Genomic DNA, 11,832 nt, shown 5'->3' with positions numbered 1-11,832 from the left:
TTCACTGTCCTCATGGGCGCCGTAGATCTCTGTGGGCCATGTGCCTGGTAGTAATACTGCACATGTGTCAGGACTGGATAGATACACTCAATATGCTGCCCTTGGGGCTAATTGATGATAATGAGGAGCACCTGCTTATTGATCCACGGAGTGACACACCTGTTCATATGTCCCCAATCATAATTGATTGGAGTCCTGAGACGAGGCGAACAGGATCACAGCTTGCTTTAAGCCTGTGGTGTGCCGCATACTAATTTCACTCACACAAACGTCGTATTGATAGTGCTGCACGTGCTCACACGTGGACGTGTTTATATGTGTGTGTTAGTTAATTGTTTATCTGAGTGCAGCATAATGTGATTTCTGCTGAGTCCTTGAGCTGCCCAGCAGTGTCTACTCTTTGCATGTGGCATGTGACAGGTGTCCAGGCATGTGTATTGATCGGCTTAATGCAGCTCTGATTACATTGGATCGCTCCAGCCAGCTCACCTTGACTTAACCAGCCCTCCTGTCCTGTCTCAACCTTTTGTACCCCATTTCGCACAATTTTTTTCTTCTTCTGTCCCTTTCAAATTTGACCCATTCCAACTAGGTTCACCATGTCCTTCCTTACCACAGGTTTGACAGCATTCCCTCCATATATCAATTACATCATTACATCAGGTCTGGTGAAAACTTTACATATTTCATAAGTCTTGGGTGGTGCAAAAATGGCTTCATGGCACCATCTATAAAATTTAAATGAAGTTCTTCCTCTCACATAGTCACATAGTTTGAACTTCATGGATAAAATCTGGGACACATGTGTAACATCCCTTTACAAAATGTTCTTGGGGTATTCAGTAACTTGTAGCTATACGCTATGACCCGAACCCAGAATTACATTACAGTTATACACGCTATACTTCAACAAACTCCTTCCAGGGATTTAATTGGATTAACCTCATATTTTTGAGTCCTTGGCCACGCTAAATTGCAAAGCTTTCCAGTTTTTCTTAAACAGTGACTCTGTGCTGCCATGGTGAATTTCAATCAACTTTGCCATGGCACTCTAATTTGCTGTAATTAACACGCACGTTGTTGAATATGGCTTAAATAATTTGGCTGCTTGACATGTTTGGCAGAGTTTCATACAGAAGCCCTTCCTGACACAACCGCAAACATGTAAATGACTACACTATGGAGGAAATGTTTAGAAATAGCCAACCTAGTGGCAACGGGGAAAGGATGTTTTACATGCTGATGCACCAATTCGAGCAGGTTTTTGGGAGCCTTAAGGAGTAGATGTTACTTTATTGTGAAAACTGTGTAGATGAGACCCTGATGGGAAGCCGAATTTGGCACAGCTTAAAAACTGACATGAAGGTGGGTTGCAAAGGAGGTTGCAGCAGAAGCAGCAATTATGAGCAGAATAAGGTAATGTAAATAATGTAAATGCATAAGATTTTCCAGCAAGATACGTAGAGGAGTATCAGCTGATATAAGTTGACAAAGTGATTAGCCTGCCTGAAAATCCACTGACTACGGAAGTCATACAAGTACCCCTGGCTAATAATGATACTGCGCACCCATCCCCTGCACTCACTTTATCTCTTTTAAAATAATGATTCCCTTTCATATTTTTGCCTGAAGTCTGTCCTCTCCCACACAAGTCCCCAACCGCTCACCATCAAAGTCAATGTTGCCATCTTTGTTGAGGTCAATGTCACTGAGGATCTCCTCCAGCTCGCCTTTCTTCAGCTTCTCCCCGAGGAGGGTTTTCGTGCCCTCCCTCAACTCATCAAGTGTGATCTTTCCATCGCCATCACAGTCAAACTGCAGCGGGTAGGGTTAAGAGCAAGAGGGTCGGAGCACAAACATGCAGTGAGCGAAGAAAGACGAATAATTAGACCATAGGTGACGAGAACTGAAAGCCACGCAAAGAACAAAAAGAAAAAATTAAATTACAAATTTGTTAGATAATGATGAAATCAAGCACTGGATACAGAACAACAATACAAGGAATAATAAGCAGAAGAGAAACAATAAAAGTCGAAATTGAGTCTTGCATCGAGTATGTGGATGCAGATTGGCTGCGTGAGCTCCCTGGGAGTTTGAAAACAGCTTGAATGTGCAGATGGTTCAGCGCTGACTCATGAAAAGTTAGTAGTTGAGAAAGGCTTTTGACGAGACTCTAAGTTAGAATGAGCTGAAATGATTTCTCATTTGTTCAGCCTGAGTTTTGAAGCTCTGTATTCAGAAAAGGTGAGAGCTAATGTCCTATTCTCCACAAATTGATTCAAACACCAGAGCTGGAATTTCTGGTTTCTGGCAGCAATGGTAATGAGTCAAAGGCGAAACAGAGGAGTCATTCATAACATACACCAGGGCCCACGAGTGGATAACGATATGTATTTTTGCAGTTTTCCCTGCATACACCGACAGTGGATTTGAATTCAAACATCAAAATCTGTCTGAGGTTTAACCACAGGAGTTTAACAAAATCATAACAATAACCGTTTAGAAATCATCCCTCTGGAGACAACAGACCCACCGGCCCATCCAAATCACCAGTTTAAGATGACTTTGCAGCCTCCCTGAGTCTCCTGTGTCCAAAGTGCAGACTTCAAACTTTAAACCAGTTTTTAACCCTAACAGTGCAGTTTTGTGGATTTTAATGACAGTTTGATGCATAAAAGTCCCACAGCACAAAAATAAATTGAAGCGATGGTTATTTAATGTCAGTCTTGCCTTCTTTTCTTGAGTCAGTGGGTTTTACCTTTGTGTATTTACATTCACATCCACCTTCTCCAGAGGGTTTTTGACTTGGTTGAATGTCATGAATGCTTTTTGTAATAATTGAAATAATTCTGTGATAATCCACTTTGATTGTTTTCTGTGGTCTTTGTTGTAACTGAACTGCCCAGTACATTCATTCATCTCTCTCACAGTTTCTCAACAACAGTTTCCGCAGACTCAAGAACAGTTTCTTCCCAAAGGCCATAACCAACCTTAACTCATACGTGCACCGATAACATAGTCCCACCCCTTCATTTTCCCTTTTTCCCTCTAAAAACCACCACTGTGCAATAACCCGAACTGTTGTAACACTATTTATTTACATATTTAGTTTTTTACACCAGATTGTATATTTGTACATTTTACATTTATTTCTGTTAATACTGTCCATATGTATATAGTGCTGCAGAACATTTGTATTTTTCAGCATAACTGAATCATTTGGAATCAACTCCAGATCTTTAATCTGCTTAATTTGTCATGACATGAAATGACCGATAAATTTTAAGCCTATGAAAATGGGGGAACTATCACTAAAAATGTCTTTAACTCATAAAGAATTAATACAATACTTTTGGTAAATTCAAGAGATTTGGGAGGCAAAACTACAAGAATTATATCGTTGTCCAAAATGTTATGGGCTTGGCTGCAAACTATATGTTATTTGGCATTTGAATGTAGCTCATATCCAATTTCTCTCTTGCTTTTCATAACAGAGAAAAAAGAGTGAGAAAAAAAACAAACCAGGAGGCTAAATTTACAACACAGATAAATGAATCTCAGTGGCCTGATGTACACTCTGATGTGTTCTCAGTTGAAATCATTAAGAGCACATTATCAGTGCTGTCTGTTTTGTGGTACCCATTAAAAACCTATCATTCTGTAATGTGGTAATGGGATGAATCCAGGTGTGCAAAGCTGTGCTTACAAATAACATCATCAACATCATCGCGTTTGTTTTGCTCGGCCACAACCGACGTCACACGAGGGCCCTGAGCTGCTGTTGTACCTGCTTCTGTGTTCGTGTCAAAGGAAACGACTCAATAAATATTTCCCATGTCAACGAGGCACCGCAGCATTTCAAGGCAACTCCGCTGAGAACAATTACAGGTGGCATGAAGAAGTGTATTTAGAGTATAAGCTGTGGGTCTCTGGACAGTGCAAACCAGACTGCCTGAAAATCTCATCGATAGAAATACTTTTCTTTCTCCCTTTTCTTCTGTATTCTTACATAGAAAGCCCTCTTCCCTCGGCCTCTATTACAGGTAAGAGTCACACAGTTCTTGGCAATCTTTAAAGAAAGGTCGCACACTTCAAAAAACTGTCAGTACTGGGTCTAATTTACTTGCTTAAAGGAATATTTTTTTACACTTTCTGGCTGGAGACCTTTTTACCTGTTTGAAGGCACAGCGGAGCTCTTTCAGCCCGACCATATGAGCTGTCTCAGCCACCATCCTCGGCCCCATTAGCTCACAGAAATCATCAAAGTCTACATGACCACCCCCTGTAGAAAGACACACACACATTCACGTGTACACACACATTCGGAGATATGCACAGAAAGACTGTCAAGAGTTACTTTGTGCGCTTTCCTTGTGAGGCTATGGTGCACATACACTGTTCAAAAAAGCTGGGAACGAGGAAGGAACATTTTGAAAATACATCAGATCAAAGGGGAAGAAAATCATGCTGGATATCTATACTGACACAGACTGGGTGATGTGTTAGGAATGAAAGGATGCCACATCGTTTGCTGGAAATGAAAATGATCAACCCACATCCAGACAGCCCAAGAATCAAAGTAGAAACATGATGTGGCAAGCTAGTCCATTTTGACCAAATTTCATTGCTGGATGGACTAAAACAGACTGAAGCAGTCCCAGGGGTATTCAAATGGATTTAGGTTAGCCAAATATGGGTACCAGTTAATGGTATCAACTCGTTCATGCTCCAGGAACTGCCTGCATACTCTCGCCACAAAGTCAGGCATTGTCGGAGGAGGAACGATGGGACCCACTCCACCAGTCTAAAATTGGTCTAAGGATGTCATTCTGATACCTAATGGTAGTCAGGGTGCTGGTGCCTGTAGAGGTCTGTGCGTCCCTCGATGCATATGTGTCACCAGACCATCACTGACCCACCACCAAACTGGTCATGCTGAACAACTTTACCGGGACTATAATGTTCTCCCCGGCTTCTCCAGACCCTCTCCCATTTGGCACATTTCATTTTTTTAACAGTATAGGTGTTACGGGCACATGAAATATTTATTGATCAACATCCTGTGAGAATTTTGGTGACTTTTTTCTAGATATCATACTTAGTCGATTTTTTTGGGCAATGTGTTTGGCTTTAAGGCCCGCTGCTAGAGACTCGGTGGCTTTAACTTAAAATCAGTCTTCATTTAGCTCTGTTTTAGGCTGACCTGACTGACCAGCCTGCCAAAGATGGTGCACATTTGGAAAGCATGTCCCATTTAAAACCAGCATTAGTCCTCATCACCTGCTCTGATTAGATGACCACCTGGTGCTAGGTTCACCCCCAGTTTCTAGTGAAAAGTGGACATTTACTGTAATTTTCACTTATGGCTGGTCTATGGACTGGAGTCTGATGTTGAGTGAAAGGGAAATAACTTGTTCAAACAAAGCTAAAGCTCCTACAGGATACTTCTCCATGTATGGCAGTTTCAAAAAATAAAAAAAATCCACACGGAGAGAGACTGGAAACTTGGCTTTAGCACTGTAAGCCAATTACAGACATACATTTCAGCCAAACTCATTTTAATCTTCTATACCAGCAGTAGCATGCTTCAGTGTCCTGTCTTCTGACTATCACCAAGTTCCTGCTCATAGGGGTTCATCTAATTTGGTTTTTTTTTTCTCTGCATTATTGTAGTGCCCTTACCTTAAGTTGGCAGTTGTTGTGATTTGGCACTATATAGTCTATCTCACAGGTGTCGAACTCCAGGCCTCGAGGGCCGGTGTCCTGCAGGTTTTAGATGTGTCCTTGATCCAACACAGCTGATTTAAAGGCTAAATTACGCCCTCAACATGTGATGAAGTTCTCCAGAGGCCTGTCAATGAACTTATCATTTGATTCAGGTGTGTTGACCCAGGATGTTATCTAAAACCTGCAGGACACCGGCCCTCGAGGCCTGGAGTTCGACACCCCTGCTCTATCTAGTCACGCTTCCTGGTTTGTTCCCTTTTTTGTTCAGTCTGTTCCAGTCTCGTCTCAGTTTTGCCATCTGTCTGAGGTCTGGGTTTTTGTCTTCTGTCTGCAAAAAGCTCGCGTGTCTTTGTCCAGGTCTCAGTGCCAGTCCTGTCTCCTGTCCCTGATGCTGTTCTCTCTGTATTTATTTACGTGTCTGTGTCAGAGTCCAGCCCATGTTCTGTTACGTCCTGTTTTGTTTTGGTAGCCTGTGTCTCGTGTGCGTTATGTTCAGTTTTGCTCCCCGTTTCTCACTAGTCTGTGGTTAATTTTCAGCCATCTCCACATCTGTTGCCTGTTATCTCAATATCCTCTGTGCATGTATATATTGTCTCAGTGTTCCCTTCATTTGTACAACCACACTTCCATTAGATAAGAACTATAGCCAGAAATAATGGGAGGAGAAATAACCTATAAAAGAGCTATAAGTTCTATAAAAAACGTTTTCCCACAAATGTCTGAAAAAGAAAAAAGATTTATTTTATTAAACATTTAACTGACCTGACAGGTTGAGGGAGCATGTGTTACAGTTTAGGTGGTGCAACCTCAAAGGCGTGGACGCCTCTGGATTTAAAATAAGAACGTTGAACTGAGTCAGATGATCAGACGATCAGGGACAGGTCTGCTTTGTACACAAGAGCCTGCGCATGGAGCCCTTCATATGGAAAATCATGTCATAAAAATTAAAAATGAACACAATTCAATTTAGTTTTATTCATAAAGCGCCACATCACAACAACAGTCTTCTCAAGCTGTTGCACTGTTAAGTAAAGACCCGACAATATTGGAGACAAACAATAACCAACAACCCGCTATGAGTAAGCGCTTTGGCAACAGTAGGAAGGAAAAACTCCCTTTTAACAGAAAGAAACCTCCAACAGAGCCAAGAGGGGAGGAAGACAGGGCACAAGAACAAGGGTTCAGGGTCACCTGATCCACCCCTAACTATATGCTTTATTAAAAAGTAAAGTTTTAAATCGAATCTTAAACATAGGAAGCATTTCTGTCTCCCATATCCAAACTGGGAGCTGGTTCCACAGAAAACGGGCCTGAGGGGTCTGCCTCCCATTCTACTTTTAAATATCCAAGGAACCACAAGCAAAGCGCTCACTAGGGTGATATGATATAACGAGATCTTTAAGATAAGATGGGGCCTGATTAATCAAGACCTTGTATGCGAGGATTCTGGGTTGAAAATACTGAACTGAAAGGGATCAGTGCTGGCTAGTTTTTGTTTGGGGCTTTGCTCCTGCATTTTGGACCAGTTGAAGACAGACAAAGAAGGACTTGGCAATGCAGGTAAAGACTGAATTACAATAAAAGAGACAGGAGGAAATTTTCTAATAGAATTTACCAAGAGTTCCAAGTTATTAGCCAATAGTATTTATTTGACCTTTTTCAGTATTTCTTAGATAAAAGAAGCAAGACTGGTTGAGCTTAGAGAAATGAGACCCACGCTATCAACCAATCCAAAACTGTTTTAAGAGACCTGGATACAAAGCTGTAGCTGTCCAATGTATTTTTCCCAGAGACCACAATATTTACATAAGTGTATAGCTGGCCTAACGTAATTTAAGTTATGAAAATTTTTACGAACATCCTCAGTGCATGGATGCTGCTGTGTGTTCAGCCTCGTGTGCTCACTCTGTTGACTTCCTCAGCCAGTTTGATTGCTCTCCATGGTAAATATCAAAACAGACTGATACAGTGGGATAGCTCGTGTTATTAGTTCGACAAGAGACAGGCTTATTTGATAGTGTGGACCAGTAGGCTTTGCCTTCTTTCATTATCTGGATCTTGTTGGACGGAAAAGGCTCTTTCAATAAAGCCACATGGTCATTTTGTGGTTCAAAAATTTAATCAGTACTCTGAGTCTGCTGAGAGAGAGAATCACAACAAACTGACCGGATGGAAAACGCTCTAAATGATGCTGAATCATGAGGCTAATGGATAAAACCGCTGCCTACCACAATAGCAGGGGCTGGATTTTTACATAAAACCTACTTTTAGCAATTAATTCTCTGATTTTCGGGTTGGTAAAGGATTTTCATGCTTGCCTCAAGGTAAAGTATATTTTTTGGCTGACTGGCTTTACCCTTGTGAAGCAGCTGTCTGGGGGATTCCTGACACAGCCTTGAAGAATTTCTGAGCCTTAAGTGGGTCAGTGTGAGATCACAGGGTTGAGGAAACTCCACCAAAAGCCTTAGGAGATTATTTTTAATTGATAGCGTAATAGTTGTTCTCGAAAAAAAAAAAAAAGTGGATGAATTTCATAATCAATCTAGAGGGATTACACTACAGAGGACGAGCTTAGAATATCTAAAAGCTGACAGCACCTTAGTGATCACACCAAAGCCACACTCAACACAGAGTATGAGACACGGCATGAAATATAACACACAGCTGCAACCTCTAAAGGCCTGGTGTGCTCAATATTTCTCTTAAGGTTTTCCTTTTAGCTGCAGATGGAAAATGTTTCTCTACACTGTGTGAGGCATCACTTTATCTATTTTCTGGTTCTTGTTATATACGGATGTGCAAAGCTTCACGTGTGAGTCACCCGTTTCATGGCTGCAGTTTTACACCTTGTGACAGTAGTGATTAAAGCGCGAGGCATTTTTTCCCCTTTACATGTTTAGCTGTATTTGCTGCATGAGTTTTAGTTCACTTTTTGCAGGGGTGCACATTAGATGGAGATATTCATGAGAGCGAGGTTAACGGTGCCACAACAATATCCTTGTTGGTGTCATTCTAAGAATCTAATCAGGATATTATTTACACTGGGGACACCGGCTGAACCTAATTTACTATCTGGTATAGGAGAGGAAGCCAGCTGCACTCTGGTCCCCAAAGATCACAGCTGAAAAAAAAAAACCCAGCTTTGTTGGAGCAGATGTGGTGAAGTTGCTACTGACTCACAGTTCAGTATTATTCTTATTATCTATTAGGACAAAAGTAATGGCCCACCCACATATTACATCTACAGGAGCTGCTAGGCCATGGAAACCATGTCATGAAGCTCATGGCACACAGTCTTTGTGCTGATCTTAATGACAGAGGAGCGTTGCTGACTTTTACACACTATCCAAGGACCTGGCTGTGTAACTTTACATGGTCTGCTACTGCCACATGGTCTTGAAATAGCTTCCACTTCCAGTTGATTGTGGGGTATTTAGGAAATTCACTAAATGCCTGCTTACAGAGATGACATCCGGTTACTTTACTGCTCAGTAAAAGAAACCCATTCTTTCACAAATGTTTGTAAAGACAGACTACGTGGACTGGAAACACCTGAATTCAAAGATTAGGAGGTGTGGCCTAATACTTTTGTCCATATGGTGCATCTTTTCATTCATTCATTCTTTCATTCATTCATATTTTTCTGGTTGCTCTGCACTGAGTCACACTAGTATTTTAAAATAATTCCAGAGGCAAGACTATTTTGAAAAGCAGCTACATACAAATAATGAAAGGAAATATCAAAGTTTTCTGCCGTAATGACATTGAGTCATCCAATTTTGCAACAAAAACACTTACATAATATGGGGGTTTTTTTTACAATAAGAGCAAGAAAACTGTGTCTCTGTGGAAATATGTAATGCATTTTTTTCTCATTGTTTTGGCTGCTGGAAGGCTGAGCTTCGGTTGTGAACATCAACAGGGGAAAAAGAAAGAAAGAGCAAGGAGCATGGTGGTATTTTAATGGACCGAAATGACATTTGCTGGTAAATGTGTGTCCTTTAATGATCTGTAGCTGATCTGACATTAGCACTTCACTTTTCCTAGTAAAGATTGAACTGTTTGTTTGGTCACTTGTGCAGGCAAAGGTGAAGGTAAGATAAGACGGATACTTTCATGTGGGTTGTTATTGTTCAGAGTAAGTGGTTCTTGTGCATTTTATCAGTTTGCTGCTTGGCATTATTGTACAGTGCATAAAACATGAAGCATACTCTACCAGGAGTCACCCCACAGCTCTAAAAACTAACTCAGCTGGTGGAGCTATATTGCTGTCATCAGAAATGAATGTTACCTCAGATCATGGTTTAGAGGATTAACGTTTCCTTCCTCACTGCATCTTTTTTCTTGCCTTTCACATGCATTCAGTGGGAGCCAATTAAAATTCAAGAAAAACACACATCATCAAAGTGAATGCATTTAATTGAATTGTTATACATATTATGTTGTGTTATTGCATATAAATATGATGTTCTATTCATAGGAGAATAATTATGATGCTTCTTATTTATGGAGAAATATAATCTGCTCAAATAATGCCATACACAAACATGAAAATAAGAGTTCTCATGATGTGCAGGTGTGCTGATATTGGGCTTCAAAGCATACAATAGTAAATATTATGATAATCCTAATAATTGCAGATAGTAGCATGATCTATGTGAAAAATCCTGGCCGTCCACTGAATTTTGCGTATAGTCTTAATAGAACCCTTTAGATTTTCTGAACAAAGTTGTTTTGACATCGGGTAGGTGATACAGTTCGCTTCACTCCAGGCTATGGCAAAATTCTAGCTGCAAAGATGATTCACCTTAAACTTTCAACACTTACCACACACATATCTGCTTCTCGATCGTTCAGAAAAGAAAGCAGAGGCAAACAACATTAAGGGCAGCGGGAGAAAGATTAAGTGTAAACACACACTTCTACATGTAGACTAACACTCGTACACCCCCAGCACCTGCAGCATGAGGACCATTAATCAGCTTGCTAAAACGTCTTGAATGTCCCCAACTCCAAAGGCAAACATGAGGTCCTCAAGGACTCACAGGAAAGAACACAAGCACGTGGGTTTGTGCAGACACACGACTCACACATTCACACCTGCACTCTACTGAAAGATCCATCAATTATACACGCGTGCTTTAGCCTCTTAGGGAGAAATGGGTCCTTATAGATGCACACTGCCAGATAAATACTTACATTTCATCTTGATTTGCTGGATGATCTCAATGAGCTCCATCTCTGTAGGCATGTAGCCCATGGTCCTCATGCAGTCTGCGATGTCTTTGTAATGGATGAAGCCATCCGCATCATAGTCAAATTCCTTAAAGGCCTCCTGAAGCTCTGACAGACACATAAACAAATTCCATCGACTGCAGCAAACCGTAAAGTTGGGTTTTCCCAAGAGTCAAGCGTGCACGCACACACCCACACACACAGTGTGCAGATACAAGCAGAAGTCTGAGCTTTAGTGTGTGATAGGTGTGTGTTTAAAGGTACGTGTCTATGATTCTGGAGACAAATGTTGCATTTTGTACAAAAGTTATTGCACTTTCAAGGAGATTCTGGCAATATGGTGGGAATGTAACACTGATGAACTAATGGTGAAAAAGATATTTTGAGGATCTCCTCAATCCCACAGACAGATCTTCCATCAAGGAAAGAGAGTCTGTGGAGTGTGTGCTTTCATAGCACAGAATCCTCCAGCCAAAATAGACAGTACGACCCAGAATGAGTGACTGAGTCTATTGACTGAAACTATTCTGTAAAGTGTTTACAGAGGTCAGGACAGAGAGTCATTTTCCTGTAGGCTTCTATAGGATTTTTTGCCACTTGCTATCGGCATCTGCTGGCCTTCAGATAGAATGCAGGTTTAAGGCACTTTTACACTGGCTTAATTTTTCCAACATGCAGGTAGGTCTAGTTTCGCACTGTTTAATGTAGAGCCTGCTGACTAGATCACTGTCTGGGAAACTAGCTCTTAACTCATTCACTGCCAGCCATTGGCAGTGAATGAGTTAAACCCATTGACTCATTCACTGCAATTGACGGCTATAGACGTCAATTGCAGTGAATGAGTTAATGTAGGTTAAATGTGTATGACTT

At 41.1% G+C, this 11,832-nt stretch overlaps 1 protein-coding gene across 3 annotated transcripts in view; it reads right to left on the bottom strand.

The window, feature by feature from the left end:
- cabp4 (calcium binding protein 4) overlaps nt 1–11,832 on the bottom strand; it is a 31,160-nt gene that overhangs the window by 2,625 nt on the left and 16,703 nt on the right. For 2 of the 3 annotated variants that reach the window (XM_082535249.1, XM_082535250.1), the window contains 3 exons: nt 10,927–11,070; nt 4,173–4,282; nt 1,668–1,815 (listed from right to left, as the gene is read on the bottom strand). In XM_082535249.1, the coding sequence (XP_082391375.1) occupies nt 1,668–1,815; nt 4,173–4,282; nt 10,927–11,070 (402 nt within the window). Of the gene's footprint in view, nt 1–1,165; nt 1,816–4,172; nt 4,283–10,926; nt 11,071–11,832 lie in introns of those variants that run through there. The other variant, XM_082535248.1, reaches the window with a different exon arrangement.

This window comes from Aulonocara stuartgranti (genome assembly GCF_965226115.1).
Source record: "Aulonocara stuartgranti genome assembly, chromosome: 6".
Taxonomy (NCBI): domain Eukaryota; kingdom Metazoa; phylum Chordata; class Actinopteri; order Cichliformes; family Cichlidae; genus Aulonocara; species Aulonocara stuartgranti.
The sequence above is the reverse complement of the archived record's forward strand: the minus strand, read 5'-3'. Positions and strand labels throughout refer to the sequence as shown.